Raw genomic sequence first — 16,829 nt, 5'->3', positions numbered from 1 at the left:
ATGGCACTGTGCTGTATTTTAAGGAAGCCAATTGGGGAATGATGAAGTACTCAGTGCCATCTCCTCATTACGGCAACAAACAAGATGCTGTTACCTCACACACACACACACACACACACACACACACACACACACACACACACACACACACACACACACACACACACACACACACACACACACACACACACATAAAGACGAGTGCATTAAAAAGGCCTGGGCAAATAAAAGGCAGCTCCGCAGAGAGGAATCAATAGCACAATGCAGAAGCTCCTTTATATGCGTTCAACGCCAGCCGCACGTACAAAGAGAAAATAATCAATTCTCACGTACCGTCCCCACCGCTGGACGGCGAGGGGGTAATATTCACTCCTGCACTGGAAATCTGTTCATTTATCATTCCCTCTGTAATGTTTTGCCTGGGCCGGTGCGAGGGTGACGCCGCGTGCTCATGGCTGTCAGATATGTTTTACCCAGAAGGCTTTTAAAGCAGCCGCTCTCGGATTACTAACTTCACTTCTCAGCACTCAAACTTCAGATAGACCCAGAAACCCGGTGATACTTTGATTACAGAGGAAAAGGCCCGATAGAGAAAAGCATCAAGGAGTAGTCTGGGTTTAAGCAGTTGGAGAAATGTGTGGAAGCTCATTTCCTCAGCGAAATAACAAAAAAAATTAAAGTCAAAAGTCAGAATTCCGAGAAAAACTCATAATTGCGAGATGTAAACTCAGAATTTAGAGGGGAAAAAAGTCAGAACTTCGAGACGTAAACTCAGAATTCCAATACGTAAACTCAGAATTCCAAGACGTAAACTCAGAATTCCAAGAGGTAAATTTAGAATTCCAATACGTAAACTCAGAATTCCAAGACGTAAACTCAGAATTCCAAGACGTAAACTCAGAATTCCAATACGTAAACTCAGAATTCAAAGACGTAAACTCAGAATTCCAAGATGTAAACTCAGAATTCCAATACGTAAACTCAGAATTCCAAGATGTAAACTCAGAATTCCAATACGTAAACTCAGAATTCAAAGACGTAAACTCAGAATTCAAAGACGTAAACTCAGAATTCAAAGCCGTAAACTCAGAATTCAAAGACGTAAACTCAGAATTCAAAGACGTAAACTCAGAATTCAAAGACGTAAACTCAGAATTCAAAGACGTAAACTTAGAATTCAAAGACGTAAACTCAGAATTCAAAGACGTAAACTCAGAATTCAAAGACGTAAACTTAGAATTCAAAGACGTAAACTCACGATTCTAAGACGTAAACTCAGGATTCAAAGACGTAAACTCAGAATGAGGAAAAATTCTGAATTGTGAAATGTAAACTCAGAATTCCAATACGTAAGCTCAGAATTCAAAGACGTAAACTCAGAATTCAAAGACGTAAACTCAGAATTCAAAGACGTAAACTCAGAATTCAAAGACGTAAACTTAGAATTCAAAGACGTAAACTCAGAATTCAAAGACGTAAACTTAGAATTCAAAGACGTAAACTCACGATTCTAAGACGTAAACTCAGGATTCAAAGACGTAAACTCAGAATGAGGAAAAATTCTGAATTGTGAAATGTAAACTCAGAATTCAAAGACGTAAACTCAGAATTCAAAGACGTAAACTCAGAATTCCAATACGTAAGCTCAGAATTCCAATACGTAAACTCAGAATTCAAAGACGTAAACTCAGAATTCAAAGACGTAAACTCAGAATTCAAAGCCGTAAACTCAGAATTCAAAGACGTAAACTCAGAATTCAAAGACGTAAACTCAGAATTCAAAGACGTAAACTCAGAATTCTAAGACGTAAACTCAGAATTCAAAGACGTAAACTCAGAATTCAAAGACGTAAACTCAGAATTCAAAGACGTAAACTCAGAATTCAAAGACGTAAACTCACGATTCTAAGACGTAAACTCAGAATTCAAAGACGTAAACTCAGAATTCAAAGACGTAAACTCAGAATTCAAAGACGTAAACTCAGAATTCTAAGACGTAAACTCAGAATTCAAAGACGTAAACTCAGAATTCAAAGACGTAAACTCACGATTCTAAGACGTAAACTCAGAATTCAAAGACGTAAACTCAGAATTCCAATACGTAAACTCAGAATTCCAAGATGTAAACTCAGAATTCCAATACGTAAGCTCAGAATTCCAAGATGTAAACTCAGAATTCCAATACGTAAACTCAGAATTCAAAGACGTAAACTCAGAATTCAAAGACGTAAACTCAGAATTCAAAGCCGTAAACTCAGAATTCAAAGACGTAAACTCAGAATTCAAAGACGTAAACTCAGAATTCAAAGACGTAAACTCAGGATTCAAAGACGTAAACTCAGAATGAGGAAAAATTCTGAATTGTGAAATGTAAACTCAGAATTCCAATACGTAAGCTCAGAATTCAAAGACGTAAACTCAGAATTCAAAGACGTAAACTCAGAATTCAAAGACGTAAACTCAGAATTCAAAGACGTAAACTCAGAATTCAAAGACGTAAACTTAGAATTCAAAGACGTAAACTCAGAATTCAAAGACGTAAACTTAGAATTCAAAGACGTAAACTCACGATTCTAAGACGTAAACTCAGGATTCAAAGACGTAAACTCAGAATGAGGAAAAATTCTGAATTGTGAAATGTAAACTCAGAATTCAAAGACGTAAACTCAGAATTCAAAGACGTAAACTCACGATTCTAAGACGTAAACTCAGAATTCAAAGACGTAAACTCAGAATTCCAATACGTAAGCTCAGAATTCCAATACGTAAACTCAGAATTCAAAGACGTAAACTCAGAATTCAAAGACGTAAACTCAGAATTCAAAGCCGTAAACTCAGAATTCAAAGCCGTAAACTCAGAATTCAAAGACGTAAACTCAGAATTCAAAGACGTAAACTCAGAATTCAAAGCCGTAAACTCAGAATTCAAAGACGTAAACTCAGAATTCAAAGACGTAAACTCACGATTCTAAGACGTAAACTCAGAATTCAAAGACGTAAACTCAGAATTCAAAGACGTAAACTCAGAATTCAAAGACGTTAGCTCAGAATGAGGAAAAATTCAGAATTGTGAAATGTAAACACACGAATTGTGAGATAAATAGTTGCAATTACCCTTTTCTATTTTTTTATTCCTTTTCTGAAACAAACTTCCATTGAAAAGAAAGCAAACTTTCCTATCATCATTCTCTCTTGCTCTCCTCCAGCACATCTCGCAGGTCTGATAAGGCTGAAATAAAGGCAGGATATTGCATGCATCTCTATCCCAGCGCGGGATCTGACAGCTGAGGGACCTTCTCTCTCTGGACCTCCGGATCATTCACATTAATTGTCTCCAGCTCAATATATGCCCTTTCTTGTGCGTTCCCCTGAACATTCATCGCTCTGACAGCGGACTGATTGTTATTTCTATCTCAGATGTGCAGAATAAAGGTTAGAAACGCTCCACTTCCTCGACTGCCGCCAAACTATTCAGGGAGGTTCTCGATTCCAGCGAAAACAAGCAAAGACTTCTCTTCCCATTCAAGGCCTCTCCCGGGATCACAGCTCCAAAAGTCTTCCCAATCCGAAACCTAGTGAGTCTACATGGGTAGCACACTTCTAAAGCGGCATACACTGCAAAAAAATGCTTCTTACTTAGTATTTTTGTCTTGTTTCTAGTCAAAATATTTAAAAATTCTTACATTAAGATACATTTACTAGACAAGCAAAAGTAATTGTCTTGTTTTGGGAAAAATAACTCAAAATTAAGAGAGAGTTTTTGCTTAAAATAAGATCAATAATCTGCCAATGGGGTGAGAAAAATAATCTTAATTTAAACAGAAAACAAGATTATTTTTCTCACCCCATCGGCAGATTATTTCTGCCACAGTTTTACCACAGCAGAACAATTTTTATTTATTTATTTATTTATTTATTTATTTATTTATTTATTTATCTATCTATCTATCTATCTATCTATTTATTTATTGTAATTGCACTTGTTTGATTTTATAGTTATTAGTTAGTGATCAACTGTAATGGTAAAATAATGAAATGTTTAAAATGTAAATTGTAAATGTAATTAATAAATGGAAATTAAATTTGTTTCTTGTTTGTCTCCAACAAATTAATAATATTCTCACACTTTCAGCCTGTTTTATTAAGTTTTATTTGTGTTCAAGTTTATGCATTTCATCAACTTGAGGAATTGGTTATCTTGACTTTAGACTAATAGTTTAATAATTATAAAAACCTTTGAAATGTCTATTCAAAAGTTCGTTTTTTTATACCCGGTGTCATGACAAATCCTGTCCGCCAGTGAAACCCTGTCCGCTGGTAGCGGTTTTAAATGCCTGATCAAAAGCTGTTAAACATGGTTCTGGACAAGCGATTGTTTAAAAATAAACTATGAATTCATTGCCCTACTAAGTACACACACACACACACACACACACACACACACACACACACACACACACACACACACACACACACACACACACACACACACACACACAAAACATTTTTTTGAAATATGTAATTGATTGCTATAATGGGAGCAAAAACCTGTTCTGAATTACTTTAACTGATAAGTAATACTACCAATACAAAATCATAACACAGTAATGTACCTATAAAGTAAATAATTAAGAATAAAAAAACAGTAATATGCAGAACAGGTCCACAAAATAAATAGATTATATACAAGATATGCTTGTATATATCTTAAATACTTATACAAGCACTTATAGCTTCAGTTATATACTACTAGTATATGAAACATATGATTTGTAAGACATTAAAGACTATTTTAACACAATTTAAACAGCGAAAATCAAAACGCGATTTTGTTAGAATTGTAATCAGGCTCTGAACAGATTACCCTTTAACAGTTCTTTCAGCCAATAGAATCGCTCTTTGGTCCTATAAGCGGACACGATTTCACAGGCGGACAGGATTTGTCAAGACACCGGTGTTAAAAATACATGGTTGTTTATTATACCAGGCTGTTCATTTTTGGGGGAAAAACGTAAAATAAATATTTAAGTGTTCATGACAGCATTGTTTTATATCTGTAAAGGAGCCTGAAGGCCTCCGGGTAACAGCAGATAAAAAAGAAATAACAGCAGGAGCAACAATAATCAACAGATAGTTTTAGGACAAAATTAAGATTTTAAAGGGGCGGTGAAATGCTGTTTCCTGCACACTGAGCTTTTCACTGTTAAAGACTTGGATTCCCATCCTAAACATAGACAAAGTTTCAAAAACTAATGTTGGACGTTTGATGGAGTATTTCTGTGTCAAAAATACTCCTTCCGGTTTCTCACAAGTTTCGGAGAGTGTTTTTCGAGTATGGGTCGGCTTGACGTTAATAGAGCGGAAGGTCCTTGTATGGGCCGTACGGCTCTTCTCCCGGTAGGGTGTGTGTGCGTGACTAGAGCGAGAGAGGAAACGCACGCCCATAAACACTCTCAGCTGCAGATCCAGTCGTCCGTGAACACTTCTGACGCGCCGCGCTCCACTTTATTCCTATGGGTGACGTCGAGCGACTTCAACGCTTCAGCACAGCATTCTGGGAAGGCAGCGCTGCATTTGAACCGATTTGAACGCAGAAATGACGGAAAGCTTCACAACATCGCTTCAGTCGCGTCGCAAAGTGGATCTCCACGGTCACTGCTGTCAGGACTTCACCAAATCATACCAAAGAAGTGTGTTTCTGACGGAGCGGTCCCAGCGGTAAAGGTTCGGTCCTGCTTTGGAAGCAGCCGGTGAGTTAAACTGCTTCAGATGTCTGTGCTGTCGGCTATCGTCGCGTGAGTAAACATCAGTAAACGACACGATCGCGTGCTTCTTCATTCAAATGCGCTAACGGACTCCATTGCTGTTCTCTGTATAACGTTACACTAGTCTGACGTGCTAAACCGTTCTGCTTGCTACTGCTAAGGTTTAGTCGCATACAATAGTCCATAAACCGAATCATGTCCTCATAAACTGCGAGTAAACACACACAAATGTTGACAGGCCACTAAATACAGTCCATACCACAGAGACGGACGTCCTGCTGCTGCTGTTTCTCCTGTTCAGTTTATTTCTGCCTCCGGATGATTCTGGATCATTATCTGTATTAGCTGAGATAGCGATGGGTTTCTCCACGCTTGAGGACGCCACCGCTTTGTGCGCTCGTCATTCTTTAGCTCCGCCCACACGATACGCCTCCAGCCGCTCGTTTTTTTCCGGAAAGACTCGGTACAGCCCATATTTCTTTTATAAATATAATAAAACTAAAGACTTTTCGGAGATATGAAGGATGCAATACTACTCTAGAGGTACTCAAGATTGACATGAGATTGACTGAAACTGAGTGTTCCTCCCCTTTAAAATCAAATGTATCCGCGTGAAACCGCTGTAGTGAAACCACATGTGCAGGCAAAACCGCGGCTAGGGTGAAACTGCGGCTCTGCAGACAGATCTTATTGGATTATTTATCTTATTTTAAGCAAAAACTCTCTTCATTTTGAGTTATTTTTTCCCAAAACAAGACGATAACTTTACCTCGACTAGTAAATACTTCTTGTTTTAAGAATGTATAGATGTTTGGTCTAGAAACAAGACAAAAATACTAAGTAAAAAGAGCATTTTTTGCAGTGAACTAACTGACTGGAACACTTTAAATGGGCTGAAAATCCAAATTCACAATTTAATTGAGGATTCATGCATCAAATATAAAATGTTATGCCTTAGAAAGTGACCAAAATAAGCCCTATTATTTAAAACAGCATGTGCTCCCTTTATATGCCGCCTATCTAGGCAACTCTCTAGGTTTTGGAACGGAGGCACGTTTGTGTGTTTGTGATCGCCGCCCCCTCAGCTCATTACCCAGAATGCACCAGTGCTCGTCTACATACCGGCAGCAGTGATAAATCCTCTTTTATTTGCAATTAAACTCCTCCTAATAGCAGTCCAGCAGGCATTGATTTCCCAGCAAACACTTCATCCTCTGAAAAGGCCGGACTCTGTGAATGAGGAAACAGGGACATTTCACAGCACATTTCCTTCAGATCCACTTTAGAAACACATTAACACACGTCTCATGTTTTCTGAGGACTCTCCATTGTAATGGTTTTTATTCTGTACAAACTGTATTATCTCAGCCCTTAAACTAAACCTACCCATCATTCACACACACACAAACACACACACACACACACACGCACACACCACTCACTCACTCTCACACTCACTCTCACTATCACTATCACTATCACTCACTCTCGCTCTCGCTCTCGCTCTCACACTCACACTCACACTCGCTCTCACTCTCACTCTCACTCTCACTATCACTCACACTCACTCTCACACTCACTATCACTCACACTCACTCTCACACTCACTATCACTCACACTCACTATCACACTCACTATCACTCACACTCATACTCTACACTCACTCTCACACTCACTCTCACGATCACTCACACTCACTCTCACACTCACTATCACTCACTCTCACTCACACTCACTCCCACTATCACACTCACTCTCACACTCACTATCAGTCACACTCACACTCTCACTCACTCTCTCACTCTCACTCACTCACTCACACCCACTCTCGCTCTCACACTCGCACTCACACTCACACGCACTCTCACACTCACTCACTCACTCTTACTCTCACTCACGCTCTCACTCACGCTCTCTCACTCACTCTCACACTCACTCTCACACTCACTCTCACACTCACTCTCACTCACGCTCTCTCACTCACTCTCACACTCACTCTCACTCACTCACTCACTCTCACACTCACTCACACACTCACTCACTCTCACACTCGCACTCACACTCGCACTCACACTCGCACTCACACTCGCACTCACACTCGCACTCACACTCGCACTCACACTCGCACTCACACTCGCTCTCACACTCGCTCTCACACTCGCTCTCACACTCGCTCTCACACTCGCTCTCACACTCACTCTCGCTCTCACACTCGCACTCACACTCACTCTCACACTCACTCTCACACTCACTCACTCTCACGCTCTCTCACTCTCACTCACGCTCTCTCACTCACTCTCACACTCACTCTCACTCACTCACTCACTCTCACACTCACTCACACACTCACTCTCACACTCGCTCTCACACTCACTCTCACACTCACTCACTCACTCTCACACTCGCTCTCACTCTCACTCACGCTCTCTCACTCACTGACTCTCACACACTCACTCACTCTCACACACTCACTCACTCTCACACTCACACTCACTCTCACACTCACTCTCACTCACGCTCTCTCACTCTCTCACTCACGCTCTCTCACTCTCTCACTCACGCTCTCTCACTCTCTCACTCACTCACTCACTCTCACTCACACACTCACTCATTCACTCACTCACTCACTCTCACACTCACTCACACACTCACTCACTCACTCACACTCACTCACTCACTCACTCACTCACTCACTCACTCACACACTCACTCACTCACACACTCACTCACTCACTCACTCACTCACTCACTCACTCACTCACTCTCACACTCACTCACACACTCACACACTCACTCACTCACACACTCACTCACTCACTCACTCAATAACTCACTCACTCACTCACTCACTCACTCACTCACTCACTCACTCGCGCTCACCCTCTCGCACTCTTCGAACGGTTATGAATCAGTGAATCGATTCATGATTCGGATCGCGAGTCAAACTGCTGAAATCACGTGACATTGGCGATCCGAATCATGAATCAATTCGCTGATTCATAACCGTTTGATTCTTTATTTGAGGATTGAACACAAACGCGGAAGAGAAGCCAATGCTGAATAAAGTCGTAGTTTTTGTTATTTTTGGACCCAAATGTATTTTGGATGCTTCAAGAGACTCTAATTAACCCACTGATGTCTCATATGGACTACTGTGATGATGTTTTTATTCCCTTTCTGGACATGGACAGTATAGTGTGCATACACTTGCATACGCTCTCCGACTAAATATAAAATATCTTAAACTGTGTGTGAAGATGAACGGAGGTCTTACGGGTGTGGAGCGACATTAGGGGGAGGAGTTAATGAGACATTTCATTTTTGGGTGAACTTACCCTTTAACTTCACCTGGGAATAACAGCAGATCAGTGAAGTCTTAAATCGTCTACCTGTTGCTTTTACCACGGTAACGCACAGTACCATGTTATTCCCATCACTCTACCGCGGTACAGAATGAAGATGGAAGGCCTGTGAACACAGAGACAAATAACAATTATCAAGGTAATTTGGATTTGATCCTTCATTAAGCACAATTTGGCGCTTGTTGACCACGAGCCGTGGCGACTGTAAGACAGACAGGAAGTGTGTGTTCATGAGCTAATTAGCACAGCTGACGACTCTCAGCGGCGAAACACATACGACTCATTAATTAAACAATAGAAGCTTTACGAGAGTGATCGTTCTCAGAACATTCTGGCAAAGTTATGAGCAAACGTTAATGCAACGTTCGGTCAGGATGATCTGGTCTTTAATGACGTTCTAGCACTTTTTGTTGTTTAAGAACGTTCACATAATATTCAAAAGTTAAAAAAAGTTTGTTCACTTAACTTTCGCATAGAAACATTCAAAAGACGGATCGCTCTCAGAACATGCATCTGTTAGCTGTGATAATCTACAGCTTAGAAACATTAGGTCTTTATGTTTTAACAGTAGACTCGCAAACTCATCAACACACACATACACTCTCTCTCACACACACACACACAAACACACAATAACACAAACAAATACACTCTCTCACATACATACACACACACATACACTCTCTCACACACACACACAATAACACAAACAAATACACTCTCTCACATACATACACTCTCTTTCTCTCACACACAATAACACACACAAACACACTCTCTCACATACATACACACACACATACACTTTCTCTCACACACACACACACACACACACACAATAACACAAACAAATACACTCGCTCACATACATATACACACATACACTCTTTCTCTCACACACAATAACACACACAAACACACTCTCTCACATACATACACACACACATACACTCTCTCTCACACACACACACACACAATAACAAACAAATACACTCTCTCACATACATACACTCTCTTTCTCTCACACACAATAACACACACAAACACACTCTCTCACATACATACACACACACATACAATCTCTCTCTCACACACACACATTAACACAAATACACTCTCTCACATACATACACACACACATACACTCTCTTTCTCTCACACACACAAACACACTCTCTCACATACATACATACACACACACATACACTCTCTCTCTCGCACACACAATAACACAAACAAATACAAGCTCTCACATACATACACACACACATACACTCTCTCTCTCACACACAAACACACTCTCTCACATACATACACACACACATACACACTCTCTCTCTCTCACACACACACACACACAATAACACAAACAAATACACTCTCTCACATACATACACACACACATACACTCTCTTTCTCTCACACACAATAACACACACAAACACACTCTCACATACATACACACACATACACTCTCTCTCTCTCTCATACACACACACTCTCACACTAACATACACGCACTCAAACTCTCACATACACACACTCACAAACACACACACAAACAGACACACACACTCTCTCACATATACACACACACACTCTCTCACACACACACACATTCTCTCTCTCTCTCTCTCTCTCGCACTCTCTCTCTCAAACACACACACACACTCTCTCTCGCACGCACGCACTCTCTCTCTTTCTCCCTCCCTCCCTCTCACACACACACACACTCTCTCTCACACACACACACACACTCTCGCACGCACTCTCTCTCTTTCTCCCTCCCTCTCTCACACACACACACACACACACACACACACACACACACTCTCTCTCTCTCTTTCTCTCTCTCTCTCTCTCTCTCTCTCAAACACACACACACACACACACACACACCCCAGTGTGATGAGTGTGAACGCAGACGCTCAAGCCTCCATCAGGTGGCGCTGCAGATCCATGTCTGAAATCTCAGAGCTCACGTCTGCAGTTCTGAGAGTTCGCTTGAAAGAAACGGCAGAGTTGACTAATAAACCAGACAAAAGCGAGACGGTTACATAACACACAGTGTAGGAGGAGAAGAAAGAGGAGTTCAGGCGGACACACTAATGTCAAAGTCCACTTCTGCTTTATTCTCCATTCCATTTGTTTCCTAAATGAAGAACCCCAGAAAGTTGTGCAAATGAAGTTCTTATGCATATTACTACTAATAAATAATACATTTTTGATATATTTACAGTAGGAAATTTACTAAACATCTTCATGGAACATGACCGTAATTTCCTAATGATTTCAGGCATAAAAGAAAAAATATTTTCACCCTTACGGTGTAATGTTGGCTATCGGCACAGGCTATCGGTACCCGTGAGACGCAGGACTAGTGTTGGGCTCCAGGGTCACATGTTCTCTAAGGCGATGTTTGGTTACACACATTCTTCAAAATATCTTCCTTTGTGTTCAGCAGAAGAAAGAAACTCATACCGGTTTAGGACAACATGAGGAAAGTAAATGATGAAAACATTTATATTTTTGGCTGAACTGTCTCTTTAAGCATCAACATGACATCCGTATATGGCCAGCCGTTTTGACTTGTATTAATTCCCAGGATATTAATTCTTGATATCACAGGGGGAAAAAAAATAAATCTATCCATTTACCTACCATCCATCCACCAAATCATCCATCCATCAACCTATTCATCCATCCATCCACCTATTCATCCATCAATCCACCTATTCATCCTTCCACCTATACATTCATCCATCCATCCACCATTCACCCTTCCGCCTATCCATTCATCCATCCACCTATTCACCCTTCCGCCTATCCATTCATCCATCCACCTATTCACCCTTCCGCCTATCCATTCATCCATCCACCTATTCACCCTTCCACCTATCCATTCATCCATCCACCTATATATCTATCCATCCATCCATCTAGTGTGAGAACGTGAGTGAGTTAGTGTGTGTGTGTGTGATGGAGTTAGTGAGAACGTGAGTGAGTTAGAGTGTGTGTGTGTGCGTGTGATCGAGTTAGTGAGAACGTGTGTGAGTGAGTGTGCTGGCAATGGCAGGGACTTTTATCACGAACACTGAACACACTCGTGGTCACAGAGTTTTTTCTTCTTCTTCTCTTTAATTAAGTGCTTTTGTTAATTACTGATCCAGCGGCGAGTCTCAGACCTTTGTCACTGTCACAACACAAAGAAATCAATTATTCAGGTGCTGCACAACTTACTGATAAAGTTTAATGGCGCTCGTTCTCGCAGCTTTTCACTGACGTCCTGTGAATATAAAGCAGCTCGTCTTTGTCAGGACGCTGAAGGTGCTCGATGTGAGTGACTGAAGATTCACGAACCGCAGTCCTAAAGTCAACATGACATCTAAATTAACCGTGTTTACTGTCTTAATAATGAGCGATGCATCTGTCTTCATCATCTTGTGTTGTGTGTGCTGTTTGTTAATGTTAACCAGCTGTTTCGTCGTTGTTTGTAATTCCTCGTTGAATATTTCACTCATATTTTGACAGTAAAATGGGTTACTGATTATGGCAAGCTTTAAAAAAAAAAAAAAAAAACTTTTAATAACTCCCAGAAAATGGGTAGATGAATGGATAGATGGCATGTAGATACATGTATAGGTGGATGGACGGATAGATGAACAGATATGAACTTATTTTCATCATCATCTAGTGCGGTAAACACTTGTCACAGACACCTTTAATTCGCCGCTGATTCCTCACAAAAAACCCACAGTCGTCGTGTTTTCAGGCCTTTTTAAGTTTGATTTTGAAGTTAAATAAAGTGCTGATATGTAAGTGACTGAGCTCTTTACTTACGCTGTAATTTACGCCACCATTTTGTCTAGTATTCATACCGATTCGCGCGAAGAACGCAACGCGCACGAAAAAAAGAGGCGGGATTTATCACGTGATCCAAATCCAATTTGGACAGCCAATCACATCCATAGGATGACGCAATTTTAATGTCATCAACATCGTAAATCCTGCCGTTTTTTTTAGCATTTTAAAAAAAAAAAAAAAAAAAAAAATATATATATATATATATATATATATATAAATATATAAAAGTAACACTATACTTTATGTTATATTACCTTCGCATCAAATTACAAAAAAAAATATATATATTTTTTGAATGTTCAGAGAACATACAGAAATATTTTTTCATAACTTAAAGGCAAAATATGTAGTATTTCTGGATTTAAATACATCCAAAAACCACTAAAACAGTTTATATATATATACATATATACGCTGACTTGTATAGATGATCCCACATTTTTTATATTAAAGTGTTTAGTATAAATTCTTAAGCACTCTTCATCAATCAATACTTTACAAATGTGACAAAATCAAACTAATCATTTGAAATAGTTTTATTTGTTTCTTTGTTTTCAAACGGACTTTTTCACAACAATGCCAGATATAGATCTTTGAAATTTGCTAACCGATGTGAATTTTTGTTTAATATTGTCTTGAAAAGCTAAAACACCATCATGCAGAGAGAGCGAGAGAGAGCGAGAGAGAGAGAGCTAGAGAGAGCTAGAGAGAGAGAGAGCGAGAGAGAGCGAGCTAGAGAGAGCGAGAGAGAGAGAGCTAGAGAGAGCTAGAGAGAGCTAGAGAGAGAGAGAGAGAGAGAGAGAGAGAGCGAGAGAGCGAGAGAGAGAGAGAGAGAGAGAGAGAGCGAGAGAGAGAGCGAGAGAGAGAGAGCGAGAGAGAGAGCGAGAGAGAGAGAGAGAGAGAGAGAGAGAGAGAGAGAGAGAGAGAGAGAGAGAGAGAGAGAGAGAGAGAGAGAGAGAGAGAGAGAGAGAGAGAGACAGGCGTCCCTCATCTGAACAAACCTGTTTAACACTCTACAAGCACACAGCAGCTGAGAATTCATTTATTTTTGCCACAACAACACAAATTCATAGGGGCACAAAAGCAAAAAATGTGCGTGTCAGCAGAACGGATTCAAGCGTCTGAAATGTAATATTTGTTCTTTGAACAGCTAATGTAACGGCCGCGGGAATGTCGTTAAGCTGAAGGAGGGGAAACGTGGGGCTGGAGTGCAGGTAAATTCATCAGCTCATATTTTTTCCAACATTTTCAAAACCCTATTAAACTATACAAACCACTCGTTTCTAATTGCAAATGGCAACAGTCTGAAAAATAAATGTACACATTATTATTATCATCATCATCATACACTCGCTCACTGTAGTCTGAACTCTAAAGTCCGTGTTTAGTGGTGTTAGACAGGCGTTCCCATTGGTCCGTAGGCATGAGTGACAGGTCCATCAGCCAATGGCTGACGCTGATAAACTAAAGGGGAAATCAAGCACCTCCCCTAAAATAAAATAGGTCATGAAAACAAAACAAAAGGAAACCTAGAGGAGCTGATGCAGCCAGCGGGCAGATACAGAGAGGTGTGTGTGTGTGTGTGTTTGCAGGATCCAGTGGTTGTGGTCAGAACCTCTCCGCTGCCGGCAGCGTCCGGCTCACTTCAGTAGAGCTTTGATGGCCTCGCTTTCGGCCGCCTCGAACGCGCTCAGACCATCCGGACCTTTGCGTTCCTTATCAGCACCCTGGAGGAACGAACACACACACACACACACACACACACACACACACACACACACACACACACACACACACACGCACACACACACACGCGCACACACACACACACACACACACACACAATTAAACACTCAAGACTGGGATCAAACGCAGTTTGAAAGAAGAAAAAAATGCTCTTCTTATTTAGTATTTTTGTCTCGTTTCCAGTCTAAATATCGAAAAATTCTTAAATAAAATGAACATTTATCTTTTTTTTTTAAAGATTTCAAACAGAAATAATTTGTCTTACCCCACTGGCAAAAACTCACTTCATTAAGATTTTTTTCTTCCAGAAAACAAGAAAAAATATCTTTTGTCATTTAATATCTTCAATATCATCTGTATTTAACTAGTAAATGCATCTTGATTGAAGTTTTTTTTTTTTTTTTTTTTTGATATTTAGACAAAAAACCAAAAATACTAAATAAGAAAAGCATTTTTTGCAGTGTTATATTCATATCAGGGTTAGCTTCATTAACTATTCATTTAATTTATTAATGCCTTTTTTTAGTGTTAATTGAAATATAAAGCTGAAATGAAATTATAATTTTAAAAAAATTAAATTAAAAAAATATATATTAAAATTTGTTGAGAAATCTAAACTGAACAAAAAGTAGAAATGTTGCCTTGGCAAAACTGAAATAGTTAAAGCACTAAAATTATTAAATGGAAATAAATAATAAATAAAAATTAGCAATTTAAAACAATAAATAAAAAATAGCACAAAAATAATAATTAACAATAAAAAAAGTAATAGCTTAATAAATCTACAATAAAACCAAAATATTTTCCATTCCACTGATCTGTATAAGTTGAATTAATTTGTAGTTTCTTTATTTCCAGTTTACATTTTATTTATTTAGCTTTATTTCAATTAACAGAATTTTTTTGAGAATAACCCTGATCTGAACCTGTGTATATAAACAAATATGCAATATTGCATATAAATAATTTAACTAAAAAAATTGTAAATGTGTTTCTGGATCCTTCAAAGTTTCTCCAGATTTTAAGTCTCATGATATAAAAAATATAAAAAACTGGGCAGACCAAAAATATTAGTTTTAGTCAAGTTTAATATTAGTTTTAGAAGTTTTACAGTCAAGGGATATATTGAACTTTGATAAAGCGGAGCAGAAACGTGACAGACTTCACGCTGTTAGTCAAAGTTCTGCTAGATTACACTCGACCCAACATTATTCAAGACATAAAGGAACAATTTCCACTAAATTACCCTCCACCTCCAGAGCGTCAGCGGCCAATAAGAGCTGATTACGGCGTTATTGAGTAACAGAGCAGCTCATGCATAACCAGCAGGACCCGGACCCGCGGGGCCCTTTAACACGAGAGCCATCGACCGGCCCGCCGCCCTTTACAGAAATATTATCCTCTGCGCGGATCGATGCGGCGTATTGATCGCCACTGTGCACGCGGGCAGAATTATTCCTCTTTACACACAGATCGGACTTCACTCTGAACTCAACAGACTGAAGTTCAGAAAGCAAAAGTGCCAAAACCGAAGGCCGTACTCGTCACCCGCTCGCTTGCGCACACGCACATACACACACACACACACACCTGAGCGACGGCCAATAAACATCAATAGACAGATCAATAGATTTCTTCATTCACTCCCACCAAAGACGCAGAAAACGCGCACCCACCCCCCCCCCACACACACACACAAACAGACACACACAGAGAGAGACACAGAGAGAGAAACAGAGAGACACAGAGAGAGACACACACACAGAGACACACACACACACACACACAAACACACACACACAGAGAGACACACACACACACACACACACACAAACACAGACACACACACACACACACAGAGACACAGACAGAGACACACACAGCCAGACACACACAGACAGACACACACACACACACACACACACACCTGAACGACGACCAATAAACATCAATAGACAGATCAATAGATTTCTTTATTCACTCCCACCAAAGATGCAGAAAATGCGCACCCCCCACCCCCACACACACACACAAACAGACAGACACACACAGAGAGAGACACAGAGAGAGAAACAGAGAGACACAGAGAGA

The 16,829-nt window shown here is 39.9% G+C and overlaps 1 protein-coding gene across 1 annotated transcript in view; it reads right to left on the bottom strand.

The window, feature by feature from the left end:
- Window positions 1–14,018: 14,018 nt before the first annotated feature.
- The window catches only part of mtpn (myotrophin), a 23,675-nt gene continuing 20,864 nt past the window's right edge, over window positions 14,019–16,829 (bottom strand). The window contains exon 5 of the mRNA XM_067428281.1: window positions 14,019–14,719. Coding sequence (XP_067284382.1) covers window positions 14,633–14,719 — 87 coding nt within the window. The 3' untranslated portion in view covers window positions 14,019–14,632. The remainder of the gene's footprint in view (window positions 14,720–16,829) is intronic.

Source organism: Pseudorasbora parva, chromosome 20, assembly GCF_024679245.1.
Source record: "Pseudorasbora parva isolate DD20220531a chromosome 20, ASM2467924v1, whole genome shotgun sequence".
Lineage (NCBI taxonomy): Eukaryota > Metazoa > Chordata > Actinopteri > Cypriniformes > Gobionidae > Pseudorasbora > Pseudorasbora parva.
Note: the sequence above shows the minus strand (reverse complement) of the source record. Positions and strands in the feature narration are given on the sequence as shown.